The sequence below is a fragment of the Lethenteron reissneri genome, chromosome 43 (genome assembly GCF_015708825.2).
Source record: "Lethenteron reissneri isolate LAM-NWPU_2019-01 chromosome 43, ASM1570882v1, whole genome shotgun sequence".
Taxonomy (NCBI): domain Eukaryota; kingdom Metazoa; phylum Chordata; class Hyperoartia; order Petromyzontiformes; family Petromyzontidae; genus Lethenteron; species Lethenteron reissneri.
The window spans coordinates 7,502,817-7,525,515 of NC_083821.1; the positions used below are offsets into that span (position 1 = coordinate 7,502,817).

Here is a 22,699-nt window from a genome sequence, read left to right on the forward strand (position 1 = left end):
ATGACTCTGCTGGAACCCACCCCGGGGGTGAGAAGCCTCCTTCATTGTCTGTTATTTCACCTCCCCCTTTGACACAATTTCCATTGCTTGTGTGCGCTCCTCGCACGTTGCCATCTCTCCGGCAAGAACGTTGAGAGTTAACAGTCGATGTCGCGCCTCCTCGCGTAAAGTCTTCTCGCTTGTCGAAGCCGTTCCGAGTATTTGCGCATTGGAAAGTGGTCCGTGATAGCGACGATGCATTCGAGACCGAAGTGAAGTATTCATGAAATATAATAATAATATGGGTTTTCCCCTTTTTTCTGGCAACAAGACTGAAACCTTTTTACAAGGAATCATGTGTGCGTTAACTACAATGCTTGTGGTTAAAATGCAAACAAAAAACACACTGATAATAAATGCATTGTCTTTGAAACTGATTGGTCCACACCAGAGACAGCTTTCTTTTGAGCCTCGTCTCAATTGGTGCTAGACCAGAGGCCGCCAAAAGGCGTACAGCTCAAAGACAATGCACTATCAAAGTAATGATGGCTCGGGGTAAATATCTACATCATTAGACCTCGTTTGCCAGTACCAAAATATAATAATAGGGTTTTTCCCATTTTTTGTGGCAACAAATCTGAAACCTGTTTACAAGGAATCATGTGTGCATTAACCACAATACAAAATGCAAACAAAAAACACACAAAGCCGTCTCTGGTGTGGACCAATCAGTTTCAAGGACAATGCATATATTATCAGTGTTTTTTTTGTTTGCATTTTGACCACAAGCATTGTGGTTAATGCAGACATGATTCCTTGTAAAAAGGTTTCAGTCTTGTTGCCAGAAAAATGGGGAAAAACCCTATTATTATATTTTGGTACTGGTAAAGGAGGTGTAATGATATTCAGGCAATAGTTGGGAAAAAATGCATCCCTCTCTTTAACAAAGCAGTTAACATTTCTCCCCCCACAGAGGCCAGGTGGGTTGATAGAGCTGCATGCACGTATGTTGAACTTCTTTCACACCGTACGTAGCCAACCGTGCTCATCGCAGTTGTGAATAACAGAGCAGTGATGATAATAGCGGTGCCTGCGATACAAAGTATTATACTGTTGTGTATTCTAAATATGCACGAGAATAAGTAAAAACAAATGACATCGTTCGATTTAAAGGCAATTGAGCCCAACGTCATTGAAATTGTTAACAAAGGGTTAAAACAATGATTTGTAACAAAAATAAACATTCAAAACAAATCCCATGTGACGCAATGAATGTTTATTTAAAAGCCGCCACATCCAATATATATTTTGCAATTCAAATGGCATGAAATGACCTCCAAATCAATACACATAAAAAAGACAAATCATTCAAGTATTCTAACTGAAGAGGTAACAGAATTCGCAGGTGAGAAAGCAAGCCATCATCAATATTGAACATTCCACGTGTTGCCCTCTGACCTGGAAGTGAAGGATGATGGTCCAGATGAGCCCAAGGGTGAGCTTGGGGTTTCCGTCCGCGATGTCATCGCTCCGGATGTTCACCAGCTTGATCTGCGCGTTACAATTACAGTCTGGACTTACAGAGGGCCAAAGTACCAACGCAATCTCCAGACGCAGTGATGAGAAGAGCTCATGCATGCCAGGAAGATGGATTGTGATGGCAGTGTGTATCCAGCATTCCATAGATGATCACAGCTGATGATCATGAATATAATATATCCTGTATGTGTACTATATATATTTAAGTGGTATATTTTCCATATATCTTTAGTGAATTGCTTACCTTAACCTAAACTTTGCACTTCCTATCGGTTTTTTTCCTATTGTTTGTTGTTTGTAACTTTATGACATGCCCCTACTGGACATCTGCGAAAAAGAGCTCATCGGATTTCTCTAGGACAAAATTAACATTCTGATTCTGATAAGAGATGGGATAGTCAAAGGCAGAGGAGAAGGTCATGAGCTTGAACTTGAGCCTGAGCAATGAGTTTGCAGCACGGATGCTATCTCAGTTGTTAAATAAGGCTTTACACACAAGCTCTTAAGATAACCCTGGTCAACAACAACAAAACATTTTTTTCTGGCCTGGACTTTTGCAGCTGTTTTAGACTAATTTCAGGGTGCTGATTCCAAATCTGATCTCAGATTTGCTCTATCACATCTCATTTTTATGCTATCGGCATACCCCATTTTCATTGATTTTACCCTGAATTAACTCTGTCACTTATGATTGCAAGTTGTTGCAAGTCAGTGACTGCTTTAGTGTTAAAATATGGTGCTGCATTTTTAGGATAGTGTGTTTATAATATAATTTTATGTAGATATCCACATTTATTTAATGTTTCTTCTGCAGTTTTTATTGAAAATGCAATATTTGATATCTCAAAAACCTGATGTAATAGACAAAAACTGATGCCAGATTTGGAATCGGCACCCCAAAATTACCTTAAAACCGTTGGAATACCTTATGCCAGAAAAAGTGTGTTGACCAGTGTAATTCATGAGACATCGTGACTCGTGTGTCGCTACGAGCACGTGGCTCTGCGCAGCGGAATCACCTGGCGAAGACGCAGGAAGTCGAGGGCTATCTGGACGTTGTGGAGACGATGGAACCTCATGCGGCCTTTCTCACGAGGCTGAAAGCAGCAGCACAACCACCACACTTAGCATGTTAGAGCACGGCATCTGTTACAAGTACACGCAGATCCCCATACTTCCAACAATACCGTATCTGCAAACATCTATTAAACACTAACTCGCCGCACTGTGATGCGGTGTGGCCAACGTCACACACGGCTGGTTGCCATTGCTGATTTTCACCGTACCGGGTAACCGTTTCATGCCGAGCTTACCTCGTTGGGGGCACGTATCAATTGCCAAAGGCATTGTGACGATAACATCATACTCGATTCGTCGCAAAAGTAACACTGTGATAAGCCAGTGTGCCATTGCGCGTATGTACTTTGAACTTCTTTCGCACCGTACGTAGCAGCGTTTTGGCAACCAATATTACGTTTCATAATCGATTGCTGGGTCAGATTGTGTCAGTAAAATGTGCATCGTAATCCCTCCTCCATCCAACACAAGCTAATGAATGAAGCTGTCAGGCAGTTTCCATAAATAGTTTCTGGAAACTGCCGGATGATGCTGGCTGTATATCTGCCAGCGAATCGTGGTGCCAAGTTGTTCAAATAAAGTTCTGAAGGACATTGTGGTCACAATCAAAGCTGACTGCAATGGAATCACCAATCTTTCTGATATTAGCCAATCAAATGAAGGGGGCATGTTACATCATTACTCGATCCATGGATTGATTTAACAATTAATCGACACTGAGATTAAACCCACAAATGATTATTAGCCCGGTATTTTTTATGTTTGTTTATTATGGATCGACTGAGTGGAATCAATACAATTAAATCTCGGTTAACAATCCGCAATGACCAAATATGGGCAAACCTCTGATGGGTGATTTTGTCAGGTGTACGATTTTATGGCTCTAATGCGGTGCTCCAAAAACTACCGGCGGTGCTGCTGACGCAAAAATGTATCGAGACGTTTGTCACGTGACAACTTTGAATCGGCTGTCGGGTGGAAGAGGGTTTTGCGACACACATTTTTACTGACGCACTTACGCGAACCGACCCCAACAATCAATTGCGAATCTTGCACTGTATGTTCGCTTTACTGTAATTGTTCATGCATTTTGCAAAGAGATGCATTTGTTAGCAGCTCATCTCAATTATAATAAATAGCCTTTTTTTTCCATCGTGGTGCACCGCGAATGGTGTTCTGCGTGTGTACGTGAGCCGTCACTTTTAAATGGTGTAAATGGAAAGAATCGATTGTGACATGCACCATCCGATGCAGCGTAATAAAGTCAATTTCAGTTCGTGAATGTACACATCATTACCACAATGCTGCACCTGGACAAGGACTGTATATAACAATATGAATACTCAATTACATTTGGAAAACGCCTTTCTGCAAGGTACTCAAGGCGCTGTACATCCCAAATAAAGAAATCGTTCGCCAAAGTAAGGAAAAAAAAGGTAGAGAAGGCGATTCAGGAAACCTAAAGCAAGAAAAATAAATGCGTCTCGAGGCGGGCTTTAAACAGTGCCGTTACTTGGATTAGCTTTGCACGTGCTGAAGAAGAAAGCGCATTCAATGCCTGACTAAAACGACACTGTTGCTGACACTGCTGCTGTTGCATTCACGAAAGCCCCCACAATGCACCCGGAGCAGGTGGTGGCAGTTCGTGCCTCCAGGTCGAGGGAGGAAGGCAACAGATTCCATCTCATGGTTGTTGTTCCAGCCTTAGGTGACTTGCTCGCACGTGAACTAATTGAGAAGCCGGAATGTTGCTGGCAGCAGCTTCACCGTACGAGCTCCGTCCCTACCAGACGGGCGCACGCAGCAGCGTCCACGGAGAACTGGTCTGGTGGAGCCCAGCGCTGGTGCAGCATCATCATCATCACGACCACCACATGCGGCCTTCGTGTTCCATTTGTAAATTCGCACCGCACATTGTTATCGGCTGGGACGAGTAGACCCGAGGCAGACTGTGTTGCCTTGCCTAGCTGGAACCACAATATATACACATTCATATAAGTGTCTTCTACCGAATGTGGATGGCACAAAGTTGTCCAATGCAAAATGTTTATTATTCGCTGTCATTGCGGCTCGAATGAAAATAAAAAAAAACACGAACTGGTTGAAGTGTCATGTCTTGCAACTCCAGAACTTGCAAATGACATCCAATACAACATTCAGATGCAGCTCTTCCGTTAGCAATTCACGTGGATGTAGCACTACTGCAAAATGCAATGCTGTACTTCACACGAACACGTTTCAGCAGATGTGAGAAGCTGATGATTAAGCGAGAACACCGCTGCCAATGGGACACGTAAATGGTGTGCTTTGTGTAGCCATAATTACCAGTGGGCAATTATAAAACAGCCCAACGGCCCCCGAAATGCAAGGCAATGTCCCTCTCAGCGGGCCTCGCAATGGGGCAATGATGCAGTGCGCCGCTTCTGAATGTTCTTGTAGGTCAATTCAAGAGATGCCTGGCTCCACTTGAAAGGAAGGCGGGGGGTGGGGTGGGGGGTGGGCGCCATTTTTTGCCTGTTAAAAATCGTTGAACGTTCTCCACCCAAGCACTCCCAGGGTCCTCCAAAAGAGAGTTCGCGATGCGTTAATTTACCGCCACCGCCTCGCGCTGTTGCCCCGTTCCTGCGGTGCCAAAATCCATGGAACACTGGACCAGTCTCACTGCGCCCGCTCGCCCGCCCGCCCTCCCACCGTCGTGGTAAATGAAGGTGGTGGAACAGAATGAGGGCTCTCTTTATTCTTCTTTATTTCACCAGGTAAGGCCCACGCTGAGCTGCGTAGCTCTTTCTCAGAAGCGACCTGGCCGTCAAAAATGATCGCTCAACGAAGTTGGCCCATCGTCACGTGGAAATTTACAGCAGCAACCAACTACTCGAAAACGCGTGGTGACATCGATTCTAAATGTGGTGGGGAAAACACTGGAGGACCCGGAGAAAAATCCACACAACCACATATACAGCAGGCGTTAGGGTCGGGGTCGAACCAACGACCTCCTATATACTAGGCGAGCTAGTTAATGGGCGGGGTGCCATGAAATTGTGTCCCAAAGTGCATGAGCGGATGGCGCAATGAGCAGCACAGACAAGTGAAGCGATGGGAATTGGAAGAAGCTCGCAACAGCGGCTGGGAATCCAATGACTTGGAAGGAAACCAATTAAAATCCATAAAACACCCACGGTTCTGGCATGCTGTGTGACATATCCACGCGGCAGGGCGGGGAACTCTTTTAGATTAGGCCTCCCATTAGATCACTGTTAGAGTGGTCACGCACGCTAATTACGGCACTGTACTAATCCTCAGTTCCGTTCCAATTAAACTCTGTACCACCCTAACTCGATAAAAGGGATCCACTCGGCACGCACAACGTAGGGGATGGTGTAATGTTACCATGGCAATTAGGAGCCTGCCGCGAATGGAAACACGTACGACATTGGCTGTGCTTGGGTGAAGCAGTTGAGGATTTATGTGAAGGTGATGCTGAGATGAAACGCATGAGGTGAAACACAGTATCGTGACAGCGCTGTCACCGTAAGCAAATGGGTGAGGTCACAGGATGCGTGGGTTACAAAGGGGCTGTTTGTGAAAATGCAATCGAACAACAAAATGTTAATGGCCTTCGTAATAATGTCGGGGCAAATAAATGTGATCAGCTAAATGCGCATGTCTCTTTCGTATTTCATTTTGGAGCAGGACTTCAAGACGGCAGAAATGAGACCTCACAAGTTAACGTCTGATGGAGCGCCCAATGCCTATAACATCTCACAACTAAGCATCAATCGTTCAATTCGCCTGACTCTGCTGTTGAAACTCGGAATGTCACAATCGGTCCAGAAATTTTCCTACGGAAACAAATTTGTCGATAAAACATTAGTCCGGGATGCCCATCGGCTGATGAATTGACGTATTTTAATTAATGTGTATATGGATTAAAGATCTACTTTTGCTTGTATACTTCATATCATGCTTAGTTGTTTTTTTATTATCAAACAGACATCATCTGTGGAATCTGTTAAATAAGAGCTGCAACTGTTCATAAACAAAACTACAATTCTAATAACCAGATAGTGCTTAAAACAATATAAACTTAGATATTAAGAAAAAATCCTTTTTTTAGGTATTTTTCATTTATACTCGCCTCCTCCGGTTGACATAATGTATATGACGTGCTGCGTATAATACACTAGAGTGTATACTGCACTTTCTTATGGTATTAAAATATAAAAATAAAACAAGCTTCTGTAGAGAACATCTCGTTTGGATTGACAACCAATGCACGAGTATCGGCTCATCATGGAAGCCTTGAGGGTGAATTACTGAAGAAGATTTCATAATGATTATAGTCATTAGACCTGTGAGTAATTATGAAGTGCGGCCAGAAGATTGCCTCGTTGACTTCTTTTAAACATTTTGCCAAGGTGTGCATTTTTCCCCGAAAAGTAAAATTCAAACAGATAATGTGATGTCTTGCCTGTTTGAATTAAAAACATAATTCCTTGCCTTTTGTTGGTGATTTGAACGTACCGTAACTGGATATGTCACTACAAAATGGGACCTGTTTTCCAGTATCAAAATATAAAAAAACGCTTTTTACCCTTTCTGGCAATAAAACAGCTATTAAGATGTTCAAACGCCAAACAGAAAGATTTTGCAAGGAATCAAGTCTGCATTAACCACACGTGCTTGTGGTGAACATGTAGACATGCAGGCATGCATGTTCACTACAAGACTGGATTCCTTGCATAAGGTTTCTATTTGGTGTTTGAACATCTTGATTTGAAGCTTTCGTGACTGCAAGGATTCATATTCTTAGGTTTTTTTCGGTAAAGTCACGTAGGTAAAAACATCAAAATTAATGAAAATAAAATTAAACAAAAAATCCGAAAGGTCGTGATTTTTTTTTTAATTTTATTTTCATTAATTTTGATGTTTTTACCTACGTGACTTTACCGAAAAAACCTAAGAATTTGAACATCTTAACACCTGCTTTATTGCCATTTAAGGTCAAACCTATTCTTATTTTTTCATACCTGGACATGTCACTGTTCGTCGTTGTATGATTTCACAGCAATCGATGTTTTGTTTTATTTCCCCATCCGAGGGACTTACCAGTCGCAATTGCTTGAAAATATCACGTTCCCTTGGCTGCATCAGGTAGCAGCGGCAAAGGTCAAAGGGCGATAATAGCAGCCAGAGGCAGAGTACAAAAGGGTCACAGGGCAAAGGCCAGGCAAGCAAGAGAAACACACTGTGAACATTAAAGTGAAAAAAAAAAGATTCTAAAGAAAATTACAGAAACATCTCTTTATAACAACCGGGTTTGTACGCCAATGTATAACTGTGTCACGACTCTCATTTCTTTTTACGGCATTTGTTCCGAGTGCTGAATGAATGCAAAGCGATTTCTCACAACGGTGGTGAAGCCTGCAATGTCTCTGCGCTGTCTGCAGCAAGCGATTGCGCGGTATTCCAATTAAAGGATTGTTATAAAGAGTGGTGGGTTTCAAGGAAATGTTACTGCAGCAGAAGCCTGAAGCCACAGTTTGCGAGTGTTAATGGATAAACAATGAGTGCGTAAAAAGTCCATTCAGCAGGCATGCATGTCAGAGCAAGTGCACCACATTCAAGATGGTGCAACGTACATCAGAGTCAATGTATGCCATACAGGAGGGTGCAACTCATACATCACAGTCAATGTACTACATACAGGAGGGCACAACGTTTATATCAGTCAACATAGGAGTGTGCAAGAAGGTGGAAGGATCTCAGCCCATGGCAGGCCGGGTGTGCAGCCAACACAGCTCAAAGAGGACAAATATGCGATGATTCTCACGGCGGTTTGGTGAGTGCGGTGTATCCGCATTGAGCGCATGCTGAATCGGATTCACTGTTCTTCCCGAGCATCAACATTGCAGTGGGGCATGCGGGTTAAACGCAAGTGGTGTTTTTTTTTCCATCACGTGTCAAAAGAAGAAACAACATATAATCGGTGTGCTATGAAGGAGGCCCATTGCCCAAAACGTCGCCGATTTTTTTAAATATTTTTTACCCCTCTCTCTTAAGACCACCGTGTGTTGTTGACGAATGTGTCGAGTTTTTTTTTTATTTTCGACTTCATCGTGTTTTCCCTCCTCGGATTGCCCCCCCCCCCCAATCGGGGCCTGACCAACGGCGAGGCACGACAGGGCGAGTGAAAAGAGGTAACACCCGCCGCGTGCATACCAGCTTCTCTCCTGACAGCACTTCCAGCAGAGAGATGAGGTTGTGACCGTCCCGGAGGTCTTCGTACATGTCGTTCACGTGCTTCCGCACCTGCAACCCAAGGGAGGAAAAGCGAGCATCGTTCGATTAAAGTCACGTAGGTAAAAAAAATTAAATTAAAATTAATAAAAGTAAAATAAAAATTAAATTTTAATCACGACGTTTCGGAGGCAACACAAGCCTTCGTCTTCAGGTGGAACCGTCACAGCACGATAGCTGTATCAAGTGATACAGCTATCGTTGCTTGACGGTTCTACCTGAAGACGGACTTTACCGAAAAAACCTAAGAATATTGCAGTCACGAAAGCTTCAAATCTAGAATCGTTAGATTAACCGAACGGGCCACCGGCTCATCGTCGCCGCCTTTGCCGACGTCTTCTCAATCACTACGGCGGGCTAGCAGCCTGTGCGTTGCCCGATGTCAACAGGGTTGGCTATGGACGGTGCAAAATAAGTCAGAGGTGCATACAAACGACGACTCGTCCGCTTCAGCAATTTCCACCTAATCGCCAGAATTTCGCAAAAGCAAGACGTTTGATTCTAAGTTAATTTGGCTCTATTTAAAGCTTTCGACACTGAAGGCATTCATCTTCTTGGTTCTTTCCAAGCTTGGTGGTGTTCATTCAGACGCTGTCTTTCTGACAGACCTGTTCTTCACCTGAGGACGGCTGCTTACGTTGTGGCCGAAACGTCATGATAATTGTATTTTATAATGTTTTATTTGTATTATTTTATTATTTCCCTTCTACGTGACTTTACCGAAAGAACCAAGAAGATTAATTTGGCTCTTAAAATTGCACCTCCGATTAGCACGGTTGGCTACGTACGGTGCGAAAGAACTAAACATACATACTTACTTAAAATATCCACTTACTAGTCATTGGACTAGTATTACTTTTGATAATATGTAAGGGCAGTATGCAAGGAGAAATGCTAATTAAGTTTTAACTGTTGTTTTTTTGCCTTGGAAGCGAAGTGAACTCAAAGTATCTGTTCGGATTAAATAAATCAGCATCCTCCTGGCTAAAAAAACAGGATGTTGTTGTAGCACAGAACTTGTAAATTAAAGGAGCAAATAAACTCCGAATGACCCTGCCATCCAGAAATGCGGTCTTTGTATTCAGCTGCTTGTGCATTCAACACTCGTATCAAATGCTACTCACACGATCTTTCTGGACTAAGCTGTTGCCATAATAAAATCAAATGGTTGTGACGCAATTAATTGAGGCTATGTTTGTATGAGCAGTGCTGGGTCATTGGTATTTTTAGGGGCTCGTTAACTAGAAGTTACAGCAAAAATACAAGTGTAGCTTGGGAGGGTGATATGACATGCCAGAGCACACAAGTTAGTTATTTGAAGAGTAACAGTCAGAATTTTCATTGTGGGAGCACATTAAACAATCATATTCACTAACCTGCTTTGGTTCCTCCCTTAAAACAACCCCTATCACTACCCCAACCCCTATCACTACCCCAACACCTACCACTACCCCAACCCCGATCACTACCCCAACCCCTATCACTACCCCAACCCCTACCACTACCCCAACCCCTATCACTACCCCAACCCCTATCACTACCCCAACCCCTATCACGACCCCTATCACGACCCTTATCACTACCCTTACCACTATCACTACCCCTCCCCCTATCACGACCCCAACCCCTACCACTACCCCAACACCTACCACTACCCCAACCCCTATCACTACCCCAACCCCTATCACTACCCCAACCCCTACCACTACCCCAACCCCTATCACTACCCCAACCCCTACCACTACCCCAACCCCTATCACAACCCCAACCCCTACCACTACCCCAACCCCTATCACTACCCCAACCCCTACCACTACCCCAACCCCTATCACGACCCCTATCACGACCCCTATCACTACCCTTACCACTATCACTACCCCTATAACTACCCCTATCACTACCCCAATCCCTATCACTACCCCAACTCCTACCCCAACCCCTATCACTACCACAATCACTACCCCAACCCATATCACTACCTATATCACTATCCCTATCACTATGGTAATGGTTGTCCACTTAGAACTGTACATTTACTTAGATGACAGTTTTCCGCAGCCCTGCTTCAGATAGTTCAACTTCACTCGGGTATGACTGGGTGTCACTAAGCCCCACTGGGATTGAAGAAGCTTGAAGCATATCAGGAGAATCTGCTTCCAGATAAGGCTTCATGAACCACAACTGCTGCTGCTGTTGCTGTTTCTGTGCATCGTGCCACTGCTGCAGGTTGGATGTTGCCGCTGCTCCTCCACACGCCGCCTCGTTTATAGCAAAGCCGGTTGCAAACAGATTCGCAAATCTGCGTGTAGACGCAGAGCAACGACTACGATTTCACATTCAAGTGGTCAAGCCAGATAAGGAGCAGCGGTGTATATCATCATCATCGCTGTGATGTCTCCGTCGTATTTGTGGATTGGGAATTGCGTCGTCATACGTTGTGCGGTCTGTTCTGGATGACCACAGTTGCACCACTACTGGAGAGTTTTTTTTTTATTTTGGCATTTGTGCATCATGCATCCGCATCTGCCATGGTTTGTTTCAGTGGATACGGTTAAGGGTGGACTATGAGCTTCGCAGAAGATCAAACCCAGGCATCTTCTGCGTTGGGTTTATCACGTTACCCCTCACTGGCAACGTTTTACCATCGTGGTACAATCGCACTCCGATTTCGCCGTTCGCCCGTGCGGTCTACCAATACTGGGTGCATGGAGGCCGACTTCAGGATTAACTGGTGACAGGGTCACACGTGCAGTCATACCGAATCCTCGCAGCGGCTTTTGGCTAGCCATCGAAAAAACAGACGGCCACTGCATCGCGCGCTTTCAGGTGAGCTTCTGTGGCCGTCTGGAGCGCTCCTCTCTCTGCAATTAGGAAGTCACTGAAGCTATGCGTTCTCAAGTCGAGATTGAAAACTAATTTCTTTGGAACTGCTTTTGTGTTTAGTTTTTTGTTTGGCTACGTACGGTGCGAAAGAAGTTCAACATACGTATGAATAAAGTTGAAATATGAAGTTTGGACATTCGCTCTGTGTTATCTTGCCAAAGACGTATATCGATCACCCCTCGTACTCTGATACGAAAGCCTCGCTCGCATTTATGCAAGTTGCTCTTCAAAGGCCGCACGAGCCTCGTGAAATTTGCACTCAACACCGACCGTACCACAATGCCATATGTGCCCAGCCTGTGTGCAGCATTGCCCGTGCAGGGGAGGTGCGTGCGATGGCGTGCAGATTCAAAAGAATTCGAACAGACGACAGGTGGTGCTTAAGCAGCATTCCCTCAACGTGCAGGGCCCTGTCGTCTCAAATATGTCACGCCTTTTTTTTGTGTCATTCTTCCGAAAGCCTCTGAATAAGCCGGCATTCTCTGTAAGCATGCTCAGAGATGGCATTCCACGGGATTTAAAGAAAGGAATAAAGTAGTGAATTGAAATATATATTAAACACAATGGCATTGCGTGTATTTTACGTAAAATACACGGACGTTTAGAATCAAGGAGATTGTTACACCTTATACTCTACACCGTACTTTAAATTTACTTAAATAGTACAGAGGGGTAGGGAAGAGAGTGGTGGCGCAGTGGTTAGCGCACTAGTGCTACGAACCCAGCGATCTGAGTTTGATTCAAAGCCACAGCTATCTCTCCCACCCCCTTCAGTAACCCCACATCAACCGGTGTCGTGAACTATGGTAAAACAATCCATGTAACCAATGTCACGATGTGGCCTGCATCCATTAAGTGGGTTGACAATGGGTGGTAAATTATTGTTAAAACTAGTCGTTTCATTTAGTTTCTAAAAAACGATTAATTACTGTTGTGCTTTTTTGGGGGGTTTGTAAAGAATGTGCGGAAAGAAAATGAATGGTTTTATTGCCACGCGTTAGGGATCGGTTGCATTCAGTGCGGACTTACCTCTTTTTTCCAGTGCTACGGTCGTGTAGGAGGGCGGAGAGGAAATGTGGGGCATGAAAGCAAGGAAAAGAGAAGCCAAAGGAAAGTTAGAACACATTTACAAGCGACATTTTAGAGACGACATGACAAAAGAGTGAAAATTCAGAGGAAGTTAATGAAGGCAGGAAAAGTTTATTTTTTTGAGCGAAGTATAAGGTAAAGATGATTTGTGTTTGAAATTAATGAAAAAAACTACTAAATGCTAAACAATGACGAATATTATTACAGGTCTTAAGCTGAAAGCAATTGAAAGGTAAAACACATTTATAAGCGGCATTTTAGAGACAGCATGACACCAGAGTAAACATTCAAAGGAAGTTAATGAAGATGGAAAAAATATATTTTTAGTGAAGTATCAGGTTAAGAAAATTTGTAATTGAAATAAATGAAAAAAAACTACTAAATGCTGAACAATGACAAAAAAATTTTTCCAGGTCCTTCGCTCGTGGAAATTAGAGCATTTCCATATCATTCAATGAGCGTTTGTAGGACAAACATGTCAATGTTGTAATGCTCACCGGTGTTTGTTTACACATCAGCCAAAACAACACGGAGTAAAAATGTTCGTACATTGCAGTCTACACGCCAGATTAAACACAATATGCAAATCATGTTTTCGTATTTATTTGCACTCAGTCGGCACACTTTCTATTTCCTGCAATGTTTGTGTGTATTTCCTGTAAATTATAATGCAGGACATTTTAATGATTTACAGAACATCTATAATAAAAAAAAACCTCTGTCAATGGACATGTTATATCACGATAGCAAAAACATCAAGTGTTCATAAACGCAATCGTATGTAGTGCAAACGAGACAAAATGATCTGTTGCAGTTCATGCACGCATGATGATCATCCAATCAGCCATCAAAGACAAAGATTCCCCCCGATAGCCTTCACATACTTGGGGCAAGTGCTGTTAGCGAGCACCTTCGAAGGTCGGCACGGTACACGGTGGGGTTGGTTGCCAGCACCACTCCCGACCACCTGTATCTCCCCATCGGTGATGTTTAAACAACGCACCAGGTACTCATTTGAGGCTGAGTCGACCTAGGTGAGGCCCAGGACCCGTTCAGATAATTGTCACCGGTATTGGCTGTGATCGTAAATCGATGGCTGCGCCACCGCTCCCCGCAATATCGGCTACCAAATCCGAACCCACAAACAGCACACTCAGCCAAATGCTCACGTGGATTTTTGTTATAAACTCTTGACAGCAAGAAAGCAGCATTTACAAAATGTGTGCCAGAGAACAGCACGGTGGAGGACAAAGTTCCCGCAGAGGTGTCATTTAGTATAGGCCTGGACAAGGGAAGCTCACCCTGGCCATCATTAGAGAGATCTGTGGACCTTAACGCACAAGCAAATCTAGCCCTCGGGCCACCTGTCAGAATTGACGTCTGACGCGAGAAATTCGTCAGGCGCAGTGCGAACAACAGTGGACTGACTCGGCGACCTTAGTGGCTCTTCGTGCCTCCCGCTGTGACAACGGTATGTGGCAGGACACCGAGTGGAACGCCGGAAACACAGTGGGGTTAACGTCGACTAAAATACCTCTTGACCGAGCCCAACATGTAGCACGGCTTGAAAGCGTGCCACCCCAGCAGGCAGCGGGCACTCCATGCGAGGATGAGAAAGTAATGAGGCCTGAGCCAATCGGTGACGCCGCTTTATGGAAACTGGAATTCCTGTCTTTCAAATAAGCTCACCACGGGCCTTCTTTGTCGTGGTTTCATACGTGAAAAGTATCTCACATGTTACAGCTGATTGCACACACACCCACACACACTTTAATTATTCCACAATGTTTAGGGGTGTACTAAAACATATTTTAATTTGCCTTCAAATCTGGCCAAATGGTTGGTCAGCTGTTTTTTTGGGAGGGATTGGTATTTGGCCAAAATTTAAGCAATAATGTTTTGTGAACATTGAAGCCGAATATTAGAATTGAACACGGATCACTAAGGACGGGACGCCATTGGAGGAGTTGTGACAAGAACAACAACAACAACACCATGAGCACATGGCAAGGGAGAGAGAGAAAGCGGGAGAAATGAAGAAAGACTCAAATCTGGCTTCAATAATTATTAGCACTTTAGAAAATTAGATTTTAAAACCAGATTGAATACAATTACATAGATAGTTGTAGGTCTCTATTGAGAATATGCTGCATCAGGCCATCGGAGCACGTGATACAAAAGCATCGTCTTATAAAGTGCTGAATACGACTGGTAAGAGGTCATCTATAATTATCAGCATCTCTTTTTACAAGCGCACAAAGGCCCCACTGCTACCTTCAAAGGGGACGGACGTTTGGGGGGGGAGGTGTGCAGTTTCACTTCGTGGGTCGCGGTGAATAGCCCGCTGCACGGGAGCACGGTGTTTTATACGCAAGCCGAGTGGAGCACAGGTAACAGGGTGAAGTGGTAAAAGGGGTCCTAGCAAAGCCGCATTGGTTTCGTGCGATGCGCTTGGGGGGGTCGTCGTGTCCCGCCCCCGCGTTTTGTTGTGTCCGACGTTTCGCTCCACGTGCTGGGGAGTTTCTTCAGGAAATGAATTCAGCAACTCGACTTTCGAGGCAAAGCGTACCATTGAAACCACCGTACAGTACGTTGAATGTATTATTTATATTTTCTGCAGTGTATGGTAAGGTATCCTAATAAAGTTGGAGTCAATTGCCTCATTCATGGGTTGGTGAATGCCGTTTTTTGTCCGGTTTTTTTGGTGAAAGTGTATGGAAGTGTTTTTTTTTAATCAACCATGGGCAGATTTTGACGGCGATGGGTTTTCGCTATTTGTCAAGATGCAACTTTGCCTCTTGAGTTTAATTTGTCCGCCTTTATTAATGATGGACGATTTGTTGTAAATTCTGGATAAGTCACATTGGCCCCGATATTGTTTATTTTTATTCTACTCTGTTTATATCAGTGGGTTGATATTCCATACAGTGCTACAATACAAAATAAACCCAAACATATGTTACAAAAAATGTAACACGTACATTACATTAAAAAATGACATGTGTATATGAAACGTAGGTGGAGCGGTGGCACAGTGGTTAGCGCTCTACACGACTAATCTGGCGACCAGTTTGATTCCTGTTCACGGTTAACATCAGTCGTTAGTAATATCTGAACCGGTCCTGGGAAACCCATCCCCGTAACCAACCCGCACAGACTGGCACGGTGAAATATGAACCAACAACCTCCACGACCAACGTGGCGAGGGGAAGCCTTCATCCAGCAGCGGATTGACAAGAAGGTTCAGGCCTGTTCATCTGAACTTTGTTCGTGATTTTAAAACCAGCATTTTACTTGTACATAAACTCCGTAGGCCAAATTGCAGCTAAACAGCCGTGACAATAAATCTGGCTTTCATTGATTTGTTGTCGTCGAGATGGAAGCCTCTGCCTAAAATAACATCCCGGAAGTTTGCCCTTCCGAGCATGCCATGAATTACCGCCTTGCTGCCAGGGCAAATCCCCGACCACGGGGGGCTAAGCCAGAGCTCATTTTCCAGGGCCGGAACCCACGCTGCAATGTCCCCTTCCAAAATCTCCCACACGCACACCTCTGCCGCTAATTTTAGAGGGACATTGCTGGCTGCCTCACCGAGAGCTCAGGCACAGCCAGTGCGGTGGCGAGGACACGTGCGAACGCGACCCCATCGATCACGCTTAACTTGGAACGGGACCAATCAGGTTCTGCTGCTACTGACGGCAAGGTGTCACGCACGGGAAACTATTATTTAGTTATATCACGGTTGCGGCAGGCCGAAAAGGCCCAAAGAAGCCAAGTGGGCCAAAAACAAACATCACCGTTAAAGTAACAATTGATGAATTGAGCAAGGTTGTTATTTGAATAAGTTGGGGAATTAGATGATGGGAGGTGATTCCAAAGTGGAGCAGAGCGAGGGGAGGAATAGCAAGTGGAGTGTTGTGAGCCGCATTGTGGTGGTGGTGGTGGTTGAACGCGGCGTGGGTGAGATGAAGCGTCAGTCTGGAAGAGTGAGTCCTCAACATGGGCTGAGGAATCAAGGGACCCATCGGTTAATTGTCTTTTAACATACCGAGGGCAATAATAATTATTTACATTTATAAAGCACCCCTAAACTATCGTTCTCGGGGCGCTATGCATGAAAAGGCGAAAAGAGTTTAACATCAAACAAGGAAAGACGAAGTGAGAAAGACGTTTGAAATTAACTAATGAGAAAAAGCCATTTTAACCATATACGTTTTTTAGTCGAGATTTGAAGATTTGTAGTGTCTCGGAAGGCCTAGGGAAATGCGCGTGTCGTCTGCCGACACCCCTGCAATGCGGTACTTTGGAGGGAAAGTCAGCGTTGGTGGATCACACGGATACGCTAAACTCTGGAAATCGCTGGGCTGTGGAGTGGCCAGGAGATGGCAGCACAGTGAATGAAGTCGCACATCTGTGCAGGCCCTCTTGAGTGTTCACTTCACGTATGAACGTATTTTCTTTGGAAATCGTAGCTTTTCTCCTTCATGTAAAAAACACTTTGAAAAAATATACAATTCAGCAGCGATATGAAAATAACACCCTCATGGCAAATGAGTGTTGATTATGAGTGAGACTCTCCTAGATAAATCAACTGCGTTGTTTAATAATCATGATAAGAAATGTGCATGCACAGTGGCACTCGCTCAAATGCATCGGCAACTCAAAACACCTGAAATTCCCACGTCATCTCAACTAGTCCACCATAATCTGCTGCAGTGTAGTCAATGAGATCAGTTATAAGAACAACTAAGTAGGTGAGTGAGTCGATGAGTGAGCGAGTGAGTGTGTTGTTTGTTGCAATTATTACCGTGATTATCACAACCGACTAGGATGTATGCCGTTTCAAGTTTGAAGTTCAAGTCCACTTTGCTTTAACGAGATGAGAACTCACGAGACGATGATGAGTCTAATCTGCAAGAGTGACTTGGGTTTTAAAAAGGAATCATGAAAAAAAAATTAACCGTAAAAACAAAGTTTTTCACTATAAATCCTTTATATGCGTGGCGGCTAGAGTCCTCTCGTCCTCTGGCTTGAGATGGCTACCACCTATGGGTCAGATGATTGTCTGCCAGCATTAAGCAATTGGTAATTACATTTTTTTTTCCCTAAACAGTGTAATATTTTGGAGAAAAAAAATTCACGGAAATTAATTGTCAAGCACAACGAGTCTGTGTGGAAAATGTCAGCTCGATTGGATCACGGGAAGTGGGTTAAAAAACGACCGAAAAATTTGCACGGTCGTAAGCAAGCAAGCAAGCACGCAAGCACGCAAGCAAGCAAGCAAGCGAACTTAATATACAGGATTTAAAAAGTTGGTCTTTGTTTAATTCGCAAGCTTCGGATTATTTACTTTTAATACGCTAATTCGTTATTTGCAAACGTGTTGTTGCACTAAAAAATGAGAGACTTGCAAAGATGCAAATATTTGCAAATCGTAGTGTCGGCGGTAGTGGCGGTTGGTAACAATGACTATAGACGGAGAGACTGCACTAAATTACTTTCAAACAGCAACCAGCCCATGTGGAAATAACCTGCATGTCCCGTCCACGCTGTGGAGCACAGGGCACCATTATCCACCAGTGGAATGGGATTCACATTTTTTCCAGCACTGCCAATGATTAACGTGGGAGCTTTGCCAAGACTGTAGAAAGCCTTTGAAATATACCCATGGAATACCGAGCCCATAGCAGCCCAGCACGAGTAAGCTAGCAAGCACTATCTCGGGGCACTTAAACACGTGTTGTAGCACATACATCATATTGGATTTTAAAAATATATTGTTCGTAAACAAAATAATAATAACGTTTCCCATGAGTGTTTCAATAATGTCAAATCAATTAAAGTTGTGATGACCCACCCCAACCACCTCCATCCCTACCCCCCACTGCCCCCACCCCTCGTGATTTGATAAATTGTTACGATTTAGTGTCACGATTTGATGCAATAATTGATTTTCTACATCATGGGACCTCCTTTGCCAGTACCAAAATATGATAATAGGTTTTTCCCCTTATTTCTGACAACAAAACAGGTGTTAAGTTGTTAAGACACCAAACTGAAACCTTTCACAAGTACGCCTTTTGGCGTCCTCTGGTCTAAAACGAAGAAAGCTGTCTCTGGTGTTGACCAATCAGTTTAAAAGACAATGCATATATTATCAGAGTACGTTATTTGTTTGCATTCTGACCACAAGTATTGTGGTTAAATGCAGACATGATTCCTTGTAAAAGGTTTCAGTTTGGAGTTTGAACATCTTAACACCTGTTTTGTTGTTAATTGGTTCTTTACCCTTCTATCTGGCAACAAAACTGACACCTTTTTGCAAGGAGTCATGTTTGCATAGACCGCAATACCTGCAGTCATAAATACAAACAAAAGACATAACTCTGATAATGTGCACTGTCCTTGAAGTTGATTGGTCCACACCCGAGACAGCTTTCCTTCGAGCCTAGTCTCATATGGGTTGGACCAGATGACGCCAAAAGGCGCACAACTCAAGGACAATGCACCATCAGAGTATGAGAGCTCGGGGCAAGCATCTACACTATGGGGACCTCATTTGCCAGTAAAAATATGATAATTGGTTCTTTACCCTCCTATCTGGCAACAAAACTGACACCTTTTTGCAAGGAGTCATGTTTGCATAGACCGCAATACCTGCAGTCATAAATACAAACAAAAGACATATCTCTGATAATGTGCACTGTCCTTGAAGTTGATTGGTCCACACCCGAGACAGCTTTCCTTCGAGCCTAGTCTCATATGGGTTGGACCAGATGACGCCAAAAGGCGCACAACTCAAGGACAATGCACCATCAGAGTATGAGAGCTCGGGGCAAGCATCTACACTATGGGGACCTCATTTGCCAGTAAAAATATGATAATTGGTTCTTTACCCTTCTATCTGGCAACAAAACTGACACCTTTTTGCAAGGAGTCATGTTTGCATAGACCGCAATACCTGCAGTCATAAATACAAACAAAAGACATAACTCTGATAATGTGCACTGTCCTTGAAGTTGATTGGTCCACACCCGAGACAGCTTTCCTTCGAGCCTAGTCTCATATGGGTTGGACCAGAAGACGCCAAAAGGCGCACAACTCAAGGACAATGCACCATCAGAGTATGAGAGCTCGGGGCAAGCATTTACAGTATGGGGACCTCATTTGCCAGTAAAAATATGATAATTGGTTCTTTACCCTTCTATCTGGCAACAAAACTGACACCTTTTTGCAAGGAGTCATGTTTGCATAGACCGCAATACCTGCAGTCATAAATACAAACAAAAGACATAACTCTGATAATGTGCACTGTCCTTGAAGTTGATTGGTCCACACCCGAGACAGCTTTCCTTCGAGCCTAGTCTCATATGGGTTGGACCAGATGACGCCAAAAGGCGCACAACTCAAGGACAATGCACCATCAGAGTATGAGAGCTCGGGGCAAGCATCTACACTATGGGGACCTCATTTGCCAGTAAAAATATGATAATTGGTTCTTTACCCTTCTATCTGGCAACAAAACTGACACCTTTTTGCAAGGAGTCATGTTTGCATAGACCGCAATACCTGCAGTCATAAATACAAACAAAAGACATAACTCTGATAATGTGCACTGTCCTTGAAGTTGATTGGTCCACACCCGAGACAGCTTTCCTTCGAGCCTAGTCTCATATGGGTTGGACCAGATGACGCCAAAAGGCGCACAACTCAAGGACAATGCACCATCAGAGTATGAGAGCTCGGGGCAAGCATCTACACTATGGGGACCTCATTTGCCAGTAAAAATATGATAATTGGTTCTTTACCCTTCTATCTGGCAACAAAACTGACACCTTTTTGCAAGGAGTCATGTTTGCATAGACCGCAATACCTGCAGTCATAAATACAAACAAAAGACATAACTCTGATAATGTGCACTGTCCTTGAAGTTGATTGGTCCACACCCGAGACAGCTTTCCTTCGAGCCTAGTCTCATATGGGTTGGACCAGATGACGCCAAAAGGCGCACAACTCAAGGACAATGCACCATCAGAGTATGAGAGCTCGGGGCAAGCATCTACACTATCAGAGTTATGTCTTTTGTTTGTATTTATGACTGCAGGTATTGCGGTCTATGCAAACATGACTCCTTGCAAAAAGGTGTCAGTTTTGTTGCCAGATAGAAGGGTAAAGAACCAATTATCATATTTTTACTGGCAAATGAGGTCCCCATAGTGTAAATGCTTGCCCCGAGCTCTCATACTCTGATGGTGCATTGTCCTTGAGTTGTGCGCCTTTTGGCGTCATCTGGTCCAACCCATATGAGACTAGGCTCGAAGGAAAGCTGTCTCGGGTGTGGACCAATCAACTTCAAGGACAGTGCACATTATCAGAGTTATGTCGTTTGTTTGTATTTATGACTGCAGGTATTGCGGTCTATGCAAACATGACTCCTTGCAAAAAGGTGTCAGTTTTGTTGCCAGATAGAAGGGTAAAGAACCAATTATCATATTTTTACTGGCAAATGAGGTCCCCATAGTGTAGATGCTTGCCCCGAGCTCTCATACTCTGATGGTGCATTGTCCTTGAGTTGTGCGCCTTTTGGCGTCATCTGGTCCAACCCATATGAGACTAGGCTCGAAGGAAAGCTGTCTCGGGTGTGGACCAATCAACTTCAAGGACAGTGCACATTATCAGAGATATGTCTTTTGTTTGTATTTATGACTGCAGGTATTGCGGTCTATGCAAACATGACTCCTTGCAAAAAGGTGTCAGTTTTGTTGCCAGATAGAAGGGTAAAGAACCAATTATCATATTTTTACTGGCAAATGAGGTCCCCATAGTGTAGATGCTTGCCCCGAGCTCTCATACTCTGATGGTGCATTGTCCTTGAGTTGTGCGCCTTTTGGCGTCATCTGGTCCAACCCATATGAGACTAGGCTCGAAGGAAAGCTGTCTCGGGTGTGGACCAATCAACTTCAAGGACAGTGCACATTATCAGAGTTATGTCTTTTGTTTGTATTTATGACTGCAGGTATTGCGGTCTATGCAAACATGACTCCTTGCAAAAAGGTGTCAGTTTTGTTGCCAGATAGAAGGGTAAAGAACCAATTATCATATTTTTACTGGCAAATGAGGTCCCCATAGTGTAGATGCTTGCCCCGAGCTCTCATACTCTGATGGTGCATTGTCCTTGAGTTGTGCGCCTTTTGGCGTCATCTGGTCCAACCCATATGAGACTAGGCTCGAAGGAAAGCTGTCTCGGGTGTGGACCAATCAACTTCAAGGACAGTGCACATTATCAGAGTTATGTCTTTTGTTTGTATTTATGACTGCAGGTATTGCGGTCTATGCAAACATGACTCCTTGCAAAAAGGTGTCAGTTTTGTTGCCAGATAGAAGGGTAAAGAACCAATTATCATATTTTTACTGGCAAATGAGGTCCCCATAGTGTAGATGCTTGCCCCGAGCTCTCATACTCTGATGGTGCATTGTCCTTGAGTTGTGCGCCTTTTGGCGTCATCTGGTCCAACCCATATGAGACTAGGCTCGAAGGAAAGCTGTCTCGGATGTGGACCAATCAACTTCAAGGACAGTGCACATTATCAGAGTTATGTCTTTTGTTTGTATTTATGACTGCAGGTATTGCGGTCTATGCAAACATGACTCCTTGCAAAAAGGTGTCAGTTTTGTTGCCAGATAGAAGGGTAAAGAACCAATTATCATATTTTTACTGGCAAATGAGGTCCCCATAGTGTAGATACCTGTTTTGTTGCCAGAAAAAAGGGGAAAACCTATTATCAAGAATTGATTTTTTTTAAATCTACATATATGTAGTTTACTGCGGCAAAAT

The 22,699-nt window shown here is 43.8% G+C and overlaps 1 protein-coding gene across 1 annotated transcript in view; it reads right to left on the reverse strand.

The window, feature by feature from the left end:
• LOC133353311 (plectin-like) overlaps positions 1-22,699 on the reverse strand; it is a 125,476-nt gene that overhangs the window by 80,411 nt on the left and 22,366 nt on the right. Inside the window, 5 exon segments of the mRNA XM_061569448.1 lie at positions 1,438-1,530; positions 2,538-2,615; positions 7,702-7,737; positions 8,815-8,904; positions 12,805-12,819. Of these exon segments, the coding sequence (XP_061425432.1) occupies positions 1,438-1,530; positions 2,538-2,615; positions 7,702-7,737; positions 8,815-8,904; positions 12,805-12,819 (312 nt within the window).